General features: G+C 48.1%; 1 protein-coding gene across 1 annotated transcript; it reads left to right on the top strand.

Annotated features, from left to right (window-relative positions):
- Nucleotides 1–5,414: 5,414 nt before the first annotated feature.
- Nucleotides 5,415–11,318, top strand: tbx16 (T-box transcription factor 16). The gene is made up of 8 exons (XM_062542441.1): nucleotides 5,415–6,186; nucleotides 6,443–6,545; nucleotides 7,059–7,223; nucleotides 7,628–7,774; nucleotides 8,099–8,169; nucleotides 8,530–8,612; nucleotides 8,746–8,962; nucleotides 9,943–11,318. Exons 1-8 carry the CDS (start codon nucleotides 6,068–6,070, stop codon nucleotides 10,457–10,459), a joined length of 1,422 nt encoding a protein of 473 aa, XP_062398425.1. The 5' UTR covers nucleotides 5,415–6,067; the 3' UTR covers nucleotides 10,460–11,318.
- The last annotated feature ends 4,189 nt before the right edge of the window (nucleotides 11,319–15,507 follow it).

Below are 15,507 nucleotides of genomic sequence, written 5' to 3'. Positions count from 1 at the left end.
TGGCCCTCCTAGTCTCAGTTTGGGAGGTGGATGTCGTTGGAGGGTTGGAGTAAATGGGGGGCTGGGGACAGGAGAACGTTTATTTGATCTCTCTCTGGATGCTCGCGTTCTTCTGCCCTTCATGCAGAGAAACAGGACAGTGGCCTTAAAGACAACCAGAGGGGGGATTCCAGTAGTCTCGGATGAATCACAAGCACTTAAATATATCTGTATTTGTAGACAGTGAGATCGTACAGGGCTGATCTAACATCCCTGTACGCCCTGTTTCAGTCCTGGTCCAACTCTCCTGCTCAAGCTGGGTTCACAATGTACGCGGCATTCGCTTGCCACTAGGTTGCGCTTGGTGGAGGTGATGTCTCAAAGATTTCTGTTGTGATTGCCGCCGGAAAATCCCCGCAAAATCCCTATGATTTACACCGCGCTCTGGTCCAAGTTCAACATGGTTCAACTTCCACCACGGCACGTGCAAAAGCGGCTTTGCTCAGCACAAGCCAAGGGGGTTTCATAGCACAGTGCCCCCCCCCCCCCCCTACAGGCATGGCAGTGTTCATTAGTGCCCTCCCAAGGCCCTCTTTCTCGCTTGGCCGTCTTCTGACGAGGCCTGCTGCCTCCAAAGTGGCCAATTAAGGCATCACAAGGGCCCATTGCATGGCTAATGTCGAGCGGAGGTGTGAGATTTCTCGTCGGCCCACGGCGGGGGTCTTTATGGGGGCCCTGGCCACAGCCTGTCTGATCCTGGCCCGGGCTCCTGTGTATTGGCAGCTGTTAAGCTGTTGAAGGGCGAGGGGCTCTCCGCACTCCGCCGCAGAGAGAGCAAATGGCAACAAGACTGACACCTTCCTGAAAGTAGAGCGTCGGTGATAAGAGACTGGCCCAGGAGCAGGCGGAGGGGAGCGCGGACTACTGCCGCTGGAGCTCATGCCAGGGAAGTGGAGTGTGTGTGTGTGTGTGTGTGTGTGTGTGTGTGTGTCCACTGGAGCTGATGCCAGGGAAGTGGAGTGTGTGTGTGTGTGTGTGTGTGTGTGTGTGTCCACTGGAGCTGATGCCAGGGAAGTGGAGTGTGTGTGTGTGTGTGTGTGTGTCCACTGGAGCTGATGCCAGGGAAGTGGAGTGTGTGTGTGTGTGTGTGTGTGTGTGTGTGTGTCCACTGGAGCTGATGCCAGGGAAGTGGAGTGTGTGTGTGTGTCCACTGGAGCTGATGCCAGGGAAGTGGAGTGTGTGTGTGTGTGTGTGTCCACTGGAGCTGATGCCAGGGAAGTGGAGTGTGTGTGTGTGTGTCCACTGGAGCTGATGCCAGGGAAGTGGAGTGTGTGTGTGTGTCCACTGGAGCTGATGCCAGGGAAGTGGAGTGTGTGTGTGTGTGTGTCCACTGGAGCTGATGCCAGGGAAGTGGAGTGTGTGTGTGTGTGTGTCCACTGGAGCTGATACCATGGAAGTGGAGTGTGTGTGTCCACTGTCCAGTAGAGGAGCCTGGCATCGTTCCCCTCCACGACAGCAAAAACGTAAGGCTGTATGTGGTCAAAATGAGAGGTATATATTAAAATTGGAATATAATTATAGGCTGTAATTGCTGTTTTGAGCCAGAGAATGCAACCTATTAAACAGATCATCATCCCAGTCTGGTTTAAACTGGTCCAAATAAAAAGCTTAAACCTCGTCTTCATTTCTAATCTCTCAGAAAGGAATCTCTGAATAGAAGACTAACCTAGACTTTTCTCCTGGAATCTCTCATTGTCTATTGTCTGTGGAGATACCGTTGTGTACTTGACATTGATGCACCAGCACACTAAATGAGCTCATCTGGGGATTTTAAGCAAGGCCAAGTAAATACATGATCACAACAAACCCAGTTCAACATCACTGAAATAGCTTCTTTTTTTTTAGTGTTACCAACCTCTTCAATGAAACATTGTAACTCTAATAAGTTCCCTAATAATGAGTGACCTAAATGACCTCTAATCATATAAACAGTTGTAATCCCATTGACATAAACGGTCGGCCAGGTGTTAAGATGTGCATATCCCACACCTAGCCAATGAAATATCTCACTTCTTCTTGCATGTGTTGTCTAGTGGTGTGCGTCTCACTGGCCCAGAGCTGTAAATACTGACGGCCCGTGTGCTAACCTCAGTCAGCCTGGTGCAGGTTACAGACAGTAATGGGTTGACACTACTCCTGCTGAAATGTGCACCTCTGCTCAGCCAGCCCAGAGAATCCTCACACTCATATAGCACTGACATAATGCTCCTAGCAAACACACACACACACACACACACACACCCAGCCATGAGGCTGTGCACCTCTCCTCAGCTAGCCCAGAGAATCCTCACACTCATATAGCACTGACATAATGCTCCTAGCAAACACACACACACACACACACACACACACACACACACACAGGCATGAGGCTGTGCACCTTCAGGAGACAGAGACTTCTACACAGAGCACACACTCATACAATAGACTACAGGCAAGGGAAGCCACGTTTATTTGCATAGCATATTTCGTGCACCAACACATTCATTTACCCTACATAAATAAAGGCAAAGAGGTCTGACCAAGACAAGAAAAATATCATAAAGTTTGAATTAGAGACACAAACATACACTTGTCCTTAGGGATTCCCTACAATACATCAGAAACATAGATTTTCCACCCCAGACTACTGTATTCTCTTGTACAGCTCTAGAATACAATGAGGCTCTCAGTGGGGACCGCGCCAATACAGTCTCTTTTCTCTTACTGCGTCTGACAAACAATGAGTTTCAGCCACAGCCGCAACCTCTGCCTACATGCATACAGAGGCACTCAAAAATGCTCTGTTGGAAATGTTTCTCTCACAATAATCTAAACCTGTCTCTCTCGCGCGCGCTCTCTCTCTCTCCATTCAGTCAGAGCCATTAAATGGTAAAATGGGCATGTTGTTTTTCAAAGGTGTGAAAAGGAATCAAGCGAGAGCCACTCTCTTCCTGGGTTTTAGTCATTAACGCCACAGATACACGTCGTCCACTTTGGCCAAGGCTCTCTAGCCAGCCGGTCAATATTCTCACAGTTCAGGACCGGGCTCTCTGCTTATAAACATCTCGCCTGCCCTCAGCAGCAACTGCTGCTGCTCCCCAGAGGAGTGTTTATTCTGCACTAAGTGCTCTTGGGCAGGACAAGGTGAGAGAGAGTGAAACATGCTCTCTGCCAGGGCCCCGTAGATGTCCCTCATGTTGACACTTGCGCTTTTGTCTTCCTCCGTCTTCTGCATCCAGTGTAAAACACATTGTGTTGAAAGTGGTGTTGTATTGGAGGCCTGCAACATGTATTGTGTGTGTGTGTGTGTGTGTGTGTGTGTGTATGTATCATCGAGTAAATGAACGACCCCAGTATCTTCCCTCACAGGCCTACATCTGGAGATAATTCTTTTGGCGGATGATTTTATCCAGTGTGATTTACGACTGGGGAACAACAAAGTTCCAGTAAATTAGGAGCTTGTGGACTAAGTAGCAGTTCTACTCAGTGTTACAAAGCGCTCAGGTAAATAAGTGCACAATTAGTGTGTGCATAAAGCATGACCGGGTATAAGTGGTATTAGGAAGTATCTCATGTCACCCTTCATTGAATCTCTCAACTACTCCTAGTTTTTATTTCTCTTTGTCACAGACACATGGAAAAAGCACTGTAGGCTATCAATGTTGGAGAGCCAACTCACATAGCTACAGTATGTAGTACACATTGTATATGGCCCACAGCCACGGAAGCTTCCGCAGTCTTAATCTGACTCCATGCTGTAGTAGTACAATCCACAGATGCACTGCAGTCTGAGGTGATGTGCTGCTAACAGTGAACTTGAAGGTGCTCTGGAGGAAATGGATGTAGTTTAGGGGAGAGCAGGAGGCTTTTGGGGAGGTGAGAGTCCTTTTCCACAGTAGGCTGAGAATGTCTTTAGCATGTCTATGTGTGTGGGGCTAACAGCACCAGGCCCAAGGAGACACCCATGTGCTGGGTAGAGATGTTTGTGGATTTGATTTGGTGGGGTGGGGGGGGCTGGGCTTGTGTAGATGTGACAAAGGCTTCATTTACCTCAGTACTTTGGTTTTAATCTGCCATCTTTAGATACATACAAAGACATACACATGCATACAGTGCTCACATTCCTGTACTAACAGATCCATGACAAAGGAATGAATGGTAAATGGCTGCTAGAGTTGAAATGTCCTCCAGAGCTTCAGTGGCAGTGGCCCAATATTGCCTGTCTGTGCTCCATGGTGCTAACTGGCTGCTAAGTGCTGGCCCATCCAGCGCTGTGCCCATTCTCGTGCCTCCACAGAGAGGAGTGGACAGGGGAGGGCAGTACCTGGAGGGGGAAACTGCCCCTAATGAGATTAAGCACCCTGGCTTTGTCCTTGTCTAGACACTGCAATACACAAGCCCCCAGTGAGCCTTTGAGAAGCCTCCCCCCACCCCCCATCCGCCTCCCTCAGGTAAGATTCACCTGGGCTGGATGCCCCGAGGGATGGCCGCCTGTAATCTGACCGTTATAGTTTTATGTGCCACTCGCCCTCCTCACTTTCTCTAATGGCCGCTGAATTGGGTCAGACGGGTTGCCAGATACTGACAAAGTTCTATTTTTTCACCCCAGGGTTTGTTCCTAATGTCAGAGCAGTGCTGTGGATAGAGATGTGTCCTGACTGGGATGCTCTATAGGCCAGTGTGTTGTTGTTGCACTTCTCCCCCATCACAGAGAACTGTGGGGACAGCTGTTTGTGTTGTCACAGATTTGCTGTTCTGGAGCTGTGTAGCTCCTGACGCACTGCTGGAGTGAAAAAACCGGCGTGAGTCAATGTTATGAAGAGACATTAAGAGGGAAAAATGACCTTGATGACCCACACCACTTTTAATCCGTGAATCTTGTCAAATTTTCCTTCAACAAAACATGTTACCTGCCCAGATTAATTTGATTAAATTAAATTGATTAATTTAAATAAAAATGTTAGAAGGATATGACAGCTATTAAATCCACAAATAAATGAAGGTGTTAATTGTGGTTTGTGCTCCCTGAAATGTCCATTCCTAAGCCAATGAAAGAGAGAAAAAATTAACTAAATAAATTGTGTAATCAGCATGTGGCTTCTTAAAGCACCATCTGTCCAATGAATATGACCTGTGCATGTGTTTAAAATAAGGCATATATTTACTTTGAAATTCCTCTGTAAGGCTATGATTTTCTCACACAGATTATGTGGATATCTGGGGGTCTCCAGTGCCCCGATGGGCTCTGCTGGACAGGGGGGAGGCCCGTCCGTATTTGTTTAGAAGTCTTTTAGCAGTTAATAAACATGTGTTTCCTCCGTTGCCCCTTCCTGTGGGGTTGCTATCAGGGCTTTGCTAAGTCTCTTTGATTTGGCTCGTCCTCCTATCAGAACAGGACTCTGAGTCCTCATTGAGCCACTTCAAAGCCTGGGAATGGGTCCCCTGGCCCCGCCCCCTGCAGGCTCCCCTTAAGAGGCCGGGACACCCCCTCTGGTCCCCTAAGCGCAGACGTCTCCCTCGACTCTCTCCCCAGTACACCTCTGGACTTACTGGACTGCTGACCTCCCGCCTAGCCGGTCTCCCCTGCCCACTGTCCGTCCTTCCTTCTTCCGTACCTGTGGATTTTAAACTGCTTGCTCCCGACGTATGAGCCCCGTCAGAAGGTGACTGGGCTGGTTAGACGCAAGGAACTTTGATCAGGATCTCGGCTTTCGTTCATCTACTGCCGTTGGTCGCCCGGAGCAGTGATGCAGTCCATCAGAGGTAAGGGATGAGCCCCGACAGGCTGGTTTCAGTTGTGCCGTTTCAGGCGTTTATAGGGTACTGGGTATTTGTGTTGGAACAACAGAAGCTTGATGTCTGGTAGAGAAAGCATTTTCAGAGAAACTGTTGATGATACCCACCTTCCGGGTTTCACTGTGACTCAGTTTCAGTGTGAATGGATCAGAGGCTTTGGCCATTTCCCTGTTGATACTCAATGTCACAAATCTCTCTGTCCTAAAACGAAGACCTGAAGCCCAACTTCAACATCCCTCCTCCGCCGTCCATGCCTGGCGGCCCAGAGCACTTCCACCAGGGCAGCATCAAGATGACCCTGGAGGACCCGGACCTCTGGAAGTCTTTCCATGAAATCGGCACAGAGATGATTATCACCAAGCCCGGCAGGTAAGGCAGCGACCTGACCTCTTAGCTCTATCTCTGATAAATCACCACTGCTAGTATTTGCTACTCAAGAGAATATGAATCAGAATTGTATTTTTGGTGAAATTGGCTTTGGACGTTTATATCTAAAATACATGCCATTTGCAATTTACATTTAATGCAATATGCTTTATAGAGAGTGCTGCAAAAGGATATTAGATATTTTAAATTGACACTCTTGGTGTAATTGTGTTAAACAGCGTGCTGGTTTGCCTTTCAGGAGAATGTTCCCACACTGCAAAGTCAACCTGTTTGGGTTGGTCCCCTATGCCAAGTACATCTTGTTGGTGGACATGGTCCCAGTGGACAGCTTCAGGTATAAGGTAAGAACCAACCATAATGCTTTATGTTGTCTTCCATTCAACCTAGATAAGTGGGGATCATTTGTGGGGCATTTGCTGATACTCTGTGTCTAATTGAGTGAAGGAGGGAGTTTAGTTTCAAGAGGCAGTTGGTGTCTCTCAGTATTCGCAGTAGGCAGACTGTTCTCACCTCGACACCACAACCATCACACTCTCTCTGTTCCTCGCCACATCAAAGGCCATTATCTCTTCCTGTTGTTCTAGCTCCTGCTGGGGTCTCCCTGTAGTCCCCCACCCCCAACACACACACACACACACACACACACACACACACACATACACACACACACACACACACACACACACACACACACACACACACATCTTCAGGCATACAGACAGGCCAAAAACAGTCATTAAAGAATCAACAAACTTATCCACCTACCAAACACATCCGGAGGGCATACTATGGTTAAGGTACTTAATTACCGTGGCAGCCCCAAACCCTGACCTCTGCTTCTCTCTGTCCCCCAGTGGAACAAGGACAAGTGGGAGGTGGCTGGGAAGGCGGAGCCGCAGCCCCCCTGCCGGACCTACCTGCACCCGGACTCCCCAGCCCCGGGCAGCCACTGGATGAAGCAGCCTGTGTCCTTCCTCAAGCTCAAACTGACCAACAACACCCTGGACCAACATGGCCATGTGAGTAAATACCCACTATACTTCACATCAATTCTTGAAATTCCCCTTGGGGATCAATAAAGTATCTTTCTATCTATCTATCTACATCATTACACGCTTTTGTGTTGATTTGGTATTCTTGCTTTTGGATTATTATCTTTTTGGGGAACCATGTGGGTGTGGTTTTATTTCAGTCTTCTGAGGGTCCACTGTAGTGCCTTCAGAGATCAGAGATAACTTTTGTATTAGAATTAGAATTCAAAACTCTGCCTGAAGAAGGTCTAACGACCGAAAGCTTGCTATCAGTAAAGCTATTTTTCACAAAGACTTGTAGTGTGCGGATTCTTCTCTTAAATATTAGAATTGAAATGAGATGGGAGTAAATAGTTAACCTAACCGTGTGGTGTCATTGTTGCTTCCTCCAGATCATTCTGCACTCCATGCACCGCTACCACCCCCGTTTCCACATCGTCCAGGCGGATGACCTGTACAGCGTCCGCTGGAGTGTCTTCCAGACCTTCACCTTCCCTGAGACCTCCTTCACTGCAGTCACGGCCTACCAGAACACCAAGGTGAGTCCTGCAGGCTGGTCTAGTTAGCTAACCCTGGCTCAACTGCATCATGCAATGAGACCGTTTCTGTGCTCTGTGAGCGGTGTAGTAACGAGAACACCAAGGTGAGTCCTGCAGGCTGGTCTAGTTAGCTAACCCTGGCTCAACTGCATCATGCAATGAGACCGTTTCTGTGCTCTGTGAGCGGTGTAGTAACGAGAACACCAAGGTTAGTCCTGCAGGCTGGTCTAGTTAGCTAACTCTGGCTCAACTGCATCATGCAATGAGACCGTTTCTGTGCTCTGTGAGCGGTGTAGTAACGAGAACATTGTCGTTACGTTACAGATCACGAAGCTGAAGATTGACCACAACCCCTTCGCTAAGGGTTTCAGGGATGAGGGCACCAACACAAAGCGGTAAGGAACCAGTGGACTGTTCTCATGAAACGCATGCGTTCTTAATCCTAAACCTGAGACTTCGACATGACCGTGTGGACTGTTATCATGAAACGCATGCGTTCTTAATCCTAAACCTGACTTCAACATGACCGTGTGGCCTGTTATCATGAAACGCATGCATTCTTAATCCTAAACCTGACTTTGACATGACCGTGTGGACTGTTATCATGAAACGCATGCGTTCTTAATCCTAAACCTAAGACTTCGACATGACCATGTGGACTGTTATCATGAAACGCATGCATTCTTAATCCTAAACCTGACTTCGACATGACTGTGTGGACTGTGTTCAAATAAACATTCGCTTTCTTTTCTTAGACGTGCTAACAGAGGTCAGGCTGACCCCGAGAGAATGGCCAAGAGAATGCACACCATGAAAACTGACCTCGAAAGCCCTGCAGGTATGGACCCGCCATTTGTACGATTAAGTTGACCTATCAGTCCAGTCTAGTCCAGCCCTGTCCAGTCCATCTATGTGTCCTTACTCATGTCCACAGCTCCTAACTCTTGTGTCCTGCTCTGCTTTGCGTCTAGACTTCCAGCGCTCCCCCTACGAGACGTACGAGGCCGAGCCCCCCAAGAGGAAGGAGGTGGAGGGGGTGAAGGAGGAGCGCTACTCCCCATGGCCGGTGGCTGAGCGAGAGAACGGCCACAGCCTGCGCACGGCCGAGTCCCCGCTGGGGCCCGAGGGCAGAGACTTGTACAACGCAGAGCAGCTGGTGCCAGGGCAGACTGCCTACCCGCCATACAGGTACACACAACGCTCACACAACGCTCACACAACACTCACACAACGCTAGCACAACGCTAGCACAACGCTCACACAACACTCACACAACACTCACACAACACTCACACAACACTCACACTATCAATACAGCCTACCCGCCATACAGGTACACACAACGCTCACACAACACTCACACAACACTCACACAACACTCACACTATCAATACAGCCTACCCGCCATACAGGTACACACAACACTCACACAACACTCACACTATCAATACAGCCTACCGGCCATACAGGTACACACAACGCTCACACAACACTCACACAACACTCACACAACACTCACACTATCAATACAGCCTACCCGCCATACAGGTACACACAACACTCACACAACACTCACACTATCAATACAGCCTACCCGCCATACAGGTACACACAACACTCACACAACACTCACACAACACTCACACAACACTCACACTATCAATACAGCCTACCCGCCATACAGGTACACACAACACTCACACAACACTCACACTATCAATACAGCCTACCCGCCATACAGGTACACACAACTCTCACACAACACTCACACAACACTCACACAACACTCACACAACACTCACACTATCAATACAGCCTACCCGCCATACAGGTACACATAACGCTCACACAACACTCACACAACACTTACACTATCAATACAGTGGTCGATAGCTCAAACGCTCTAGGAGAAGAGGCGTCTTAAAAAAATGGGACGGGAATAAATAAGTATAAAACTTAAGAAGAACAATAGTGGGCCTTGCTTTACAGCAAGCCCACTAATAAATAAGCACACAGAGAGCTGAAAGAGGGAGAGCATCCACACTATTCCGTTTGCATTTGAATCCAAAGCACTTTTGCGGCTCTCAGCTCCACTACTCTGGCAGTCTCAAGCTCCTGAAATGGAATAAAAAATAATAAACATCTTTGTCCTCTTCCCTCCTCCTCAGGTTCCATGAATATGGCAAGTCCCCGTCGCCATCCAACTCCAGCATCGCCAGCAGCGCGGGCAGTTCAGGGAGGCCCAGCTTCGAGCTGTCCCGCCTCTCGGACGTAGCCACGGTTCCAGAACCTTCGTCCGTGGCCAGCGCCGTCCACAAGCCCCCCGCCGCTGAGCTGGTGCCCCTGGCCGCCTCGTGCCCTCCTCATCCCCAGCCCGCCGTGGGCCACCAGGACTACACGGGCGTCCTCAACATGGCCATGGCTCAAGCGGCCGGCAAGCCGTCCGGCGTCCTGGGCCACCACCACCACCACCACCTGTACGGCCCGTACAGCGCCGAGCAGCACCTGGGCCAGTGGAGCGGCGTGGGCGCTCCCTCCGGTCAGTACCCGGCTCACCCGCCGCCGCCGCCGCCGCCGCACCTGCCCGCCGACTACGGCACGCAGGCCGCCGTGCACCACGGCTACCCCCACGGCCACTCGGCCGACTGGAGCCAGTACCCGCTCTTCTCCTACTCCTGCTGGTGAGCTGTGCCAGGCAGGCGGGCGGCCACAGTGGCACTGACTGGGTGATCACCGCGATGAAAGACGATCGGTAGCTCAGGAGAGGAGAGGAGAGGACGGGCGAGCAGGCTGCAACTCTGGTGCTCTGCTGGGAGGACTCAGTCACAGCCCCCCTGTCTGTGTGTTCAAAAGAGCCCAACTCCCCTCGTCCCCACTCCACTCATGCATGCTGTTTTGCACTGAAAGATTGAAGAAGCTGTGAGGAGGCGTGCCGACTACTGAAGGAGGAGAAAAAGGAGACTGTGTTTGTGGGAGAAATAGGGAATGAGAGAGCGAGAGAGAGAGAGTGTGTGTGTGTGTGTGTATATGTGTGATAGCGGGAGAGAAGGAGAAAGAGAGAATGTCCACAGGCTGAGAGGCCAAGAGCACCTTCTGTTTGAACACAGGCACAGAGATGGCCTAGGCCTCCTCGTCATCACGGAGAGACTGGAATGAAGTGAGCAGCAGTGAAATAAGACTCGCATTGGTCCTCGTTCAGCTCTTCACTCTGAATGTTGGTATTGGGGATTATGACGTCTGCAGAAGGACTTCTGTTTGTAATTCCTTGTTCCGTTACCGTGGGCCTGGGAAAAGTGCTTTGTTTTGACGTGTGTCTATTTATTTAGTGTTTGGTCTTAATGTCCTTTGCTGCTTAATATTATTTTTGTAATATAGAAAAGGGAATAAAGCATTTGTGTGATGTCAATGGATGTACTAAAATTGCTATGTGATTTACAGATTTAAGAAGTGTTTGTGTCATGAATTAAAGTGTTTGTAACACAATTGTAACGGGACACCTCTGAAGTTCCAATTGCCTCAGAACAATGAGGAATAAACAGGAGTATTGTTACACACTGAAACTTGTTGACATTGTTTACACACACTGGCATGTGGTCCCTTGGTTTCTCTTACTGAGTTAATTAGATTATCATTAACTGGCAGACCTCCAGGCAAGTCTATTTCTATATTCAAATAAAAGGTTAAGACATTTTTAGAAGGGAGCATATCTAGGACATCCCAGCCAAAACCGGTTTCTTGCTAAGGATGGGCTTTCCATGGTCTTACAACCTAAATCTTTCATTTTGGTTTAAAAATATTTTTGCAAATGGCTGAAGTACAGCAGTCTCCTTCACAACCGTTGCATGATTTTACCTTAAGTACACACTGTCAGTCATAAAGACACAAACCCCATGGAAACAAGACAGCATATTAGGCCCTTCATCAGTGAGGATCAAGGCGTTTGCCTGAACGTGTTTCCTGAGTGGCCCTGGAAGATGGCCTCCTTTGCATGCCGTGAAAAGAAAAGGGCAGGAACCTTGCGCCAGACTGTGGGGGAAATGGAATAGACACATCAGAAGTGCACTCAATTGATGAGTAATTAGGAGCCCTGTGTCAGTTCCCAAAGGAGCCACCGTCCTCCTCTGCCGACCTCAGCCAACATGTGGGCCACACATAAATACACACATGGACACCAATACATCTCTAGAAAGGTCATTAGGATGCTAGTGGGATGAGGTTAAAATTGTTATTATTTACAAATGTCCTCAGATGTCAACAGATGTCATCAACCTAGTAGACCTTTCTGTCAACTGTGTGACGTGCTAAACGTATCTTAGGCTTTCAGAGTGCAGCATCAAAAAGACGCACGCAGCTCAACACGTCATCCTGCATCATGTATGTATCCAAACTCCTCGGCTGTGCCATGATGCATTTGTTTGTTTGTCATTCTCCTTTTGTTGCAATAAAGACCACGCCTCACTTTTACCTTGTGGCTCTAAAGACTCATTGGCACTGTAGACACTGGCTGTGGGGGGTATAACTCACACAAACAAAGCACGAAACGGCCATTGGGGGGTGTGTGAAAGAGCCTTAAGTGCCATGAGAAGGGTGAGGGCTGGGGGAGGGGGTGGGGGGGTACGGGCTCTTCACAAGTCCAAACGCAGAGCAGAGAGCCTCTGATTGGCCACTTGGCAGGGATGTCAGTTGCTAATGACAGCCGTAAAAGAATCGGAGCTTGAGGAAGGCTGGCTGGCGGTGGTGGTAGTAGTGTGTGTGAGTGTGGGGAGGGGGGGGGGTTGAAGTTCTACAACAACAAACAATTTGAAGACCTCTTCAGACAATCACAACGAGAGCCAAACAAAGTGTATCCCAAGTTAATATGTAAATAGAGACGTCTTCCATGTGTGAGTTCTGTACATGTTTCACAACAGGTAGGACTGATCTTGCATTTCATTATATGCATAGCGTGCAACTTGGCAAAGGTGTAGGTTGGGAATGTTGCTGTCCATCAAGGCTGTCTTTGTGAGTCAGGGCCAGTGCATTGCTGAGGACAATTCAGGGAAGAGCACAAGATCAGAGAGCCGCCGTGCTCCTCCTCAACACATCCTATCCTGTGTTTGTCTCGTGTGTTGTTGGGTAGTGAACGTGGTCAAGAAACTCCCACACCACAATAGGCTCCTGTTACTGTAGGTCACACGTAAATATGACCCACTTACTGGACAGGAAAAACGCAATGCGGTGGGGATACCCATTGTTTCACCCAATATGGACCATTTGATTTGGCCTCCGTGTGGTCTTACAGGAACCATGCTGTCCTCAGGTAGCTTCAGATCTGAGGTGAAAGAGTTGTGTTTCAGTGAGGGACCAGAGAGAAGTGTGTTTCAGTGAGGGACCAGAGAGAAATGTGTTTCAGTGAGGGACCAAAGAGAAGTGTGTTTCAGTGAGGGTCCAGAGAGAATGTGTTTCAGTGAGGGACCAGAGAGAAATGTGTTTCAGTGAGGGACCAGAGAGAAATGTGTTTCAGTGAGGGACCAGAGAGAAATGTGTTTGAGTGGGGTTCCCGTAAGCCTCAGTCTCTGAGTGGAGAGTCTTGGCTTTCTTATTCTCAGGGCTGATAAGGATCGGAAGGGGGGGGGGGGGGGGGTCCTTTACGCTTATCTAATCTCAGGCAAACAGTGTAAAAGTCGGTCATGATAACAACATCAAGACAATCGTCTGGTCTGAACTTGTAACCTATGGCTGAGTTCAAAGACAGGGCATTGTCTGGGTTTTTTTTTTTTCAATTTTTTTTACTGTGCTCCACAACCCACATCCAGGTGAAAAACAGCAATAACACCACCATTGACCTCTGGCAGAAGTGGACAGTAAGAACATTCTAGAAAGCCCTGAGCTCGTATCATGGAGCCTGAGACACAAAACCAAATCAACAACGTCATACAAGAGGCCCGCTGATGTCCTCTACCTCATCATCACACAAACAGGGCACTCACGACTTGGAGTCCTCATAGAGATCAGCTGATGGAGCTGAAGGCCTCATTGGATAACAAGAGTAAACACTCACACTGTGTACATACGTACAGTACACCCACTGCACAGGGAGCCTCTGGAATAATCCAATTCATTAACTGTCATTCCAGAGCTTTCTCTGTTTGCCGACTGAATTCTCGCCATCTGCATGCAGTGGATTCAGTCAGATAAGAGCAAAGATACATCATGATCATGAATACTATGGAGCTATTCACCAAAGGCAAATTCAGCTCAATTCAAGCTCAGGTTGAATGAGTGAAAGCTAAACAAGCAAAAAAATATGTTGGTCAACAACCCAGATGGTGAGAGGAAGCTGAGGTGTTAGTGTCTCCCAGCATCCCCAAACCCTGCTGTTGTTGCCCCCCCCCCCCCCCCCCCCCCCCCGCTCTGGTCTTTAGGGCAGATGACATGTGTCATGTAGTCAGCAGGGGGCTTTTTAAGTACAGAACGGACTCCCCAGGTTACTCTTAACTTTCTCTTCTCACCTCTCCTCTAATGACACACAGACTCTGCCCCAATACACACACACACACACACACACACACACACACACACACACACATCAGAGGAGAAAAGGTGTATGAGTTTGGGGTTATGTCAACAAATGTATGTGTGAAAAAGCATCGCAGACAGCATATTCTAAACAGAAGGAAAAACAAGCTCAAGCTCAGAGGAGGGTGAAGAGAACTTCTTCCACAAATCCCAAGCCAGCCATTGATTAGGATCCACTCAGCATAAACCATCCAGCAGGTCAGGGCTTTCAAAGCCCCGTTGGGCGACATTAAAGTCAAATAGCCCTCAGTAATGGAGGCAAAAAGGCCCAGAGCAGAGCAGAATGGGTGATTTAACTCAATGTGTCCCCAGGTGGTATCTAACGTCAAGATGAACGCCCGGCCTCTGTTCTGCAGAGGGGGAGGGCTGGAGAGAGCATGCTCTAGTCTACTGTACCATATCCCCTTTAACTCTTTCACTTCACTTACTGTACCATATCCCCTTTAACTCTTTCACCTCACTTACTGTACCATATCCCCTTTAACTCGTTCACTTCACTTATACCCCCTTTAACTCTTTCACCTCACTTACTGTACCATACCAGCTTTAACTCTTTCACCTCACTTACTGTACCATATCCCCTTTAACTCTTTCACTTCACTTACTGTACCATACCCCCGTTAACTCTTTCACTTCACTTACTGTACCATATCCCCTTTAACTCTTTCACCTCACTTACTGTACCATACCATCTTTAACTCTTTCACTTCACTTACTGTACCATATCACCTTTAACTCTTTCACTTCACTTACTGAACCATACCCCCTTTAACTCTTTCACTTTCACTGCGTGAGTGTCTGTGATGAGAAAGCATTAACACACTTGAGTTGGGATATAGTTAGAATCTTATTTATCTCATTTGAGTTATTCTCTTATTCAAAAAAACATTTTGAATAAGATAATGCTGGTCAATGAAGTTATGTATTACATACTGTATATTCATAAGCCTAGAGGCCTTTTCCCCCCAAGAAAACAATGTTAATTTGCCAACCAGTACTAAATGAAGTAACTGGATTCTGTTTTCAATAATGTAAAAAGTAAAAACATATTCTTCCTACCATAAAATGTGCTAAATGTACAGTATATATTTAGTGTTCTTTCTTCCTGTCCACTATGAATCATCGTGGCACACCTATCAAGCCATTTCAGAAATGTTATTCAAGACTCCAAATAC

Source organism: Sardina pilchardus, chromosome 8 (assembly GCF_963854185.1).
Source record: "Sardina pilchardus chromosome 8, fSarPil1.1, whole genome shotgun sequence".
Classification (NCBI taxonomy): Eukaryota; Metazoa; Chordata; class Actinopteri; order Clupeiformes; family Clupeidae; genus Sardina; species Sardina pilchardus.
The sequence above is the reverse complement of the archived record's forward strand: the minus strand, read 5'-3'. Positions and strand labels throughout refer to the sequence as shown.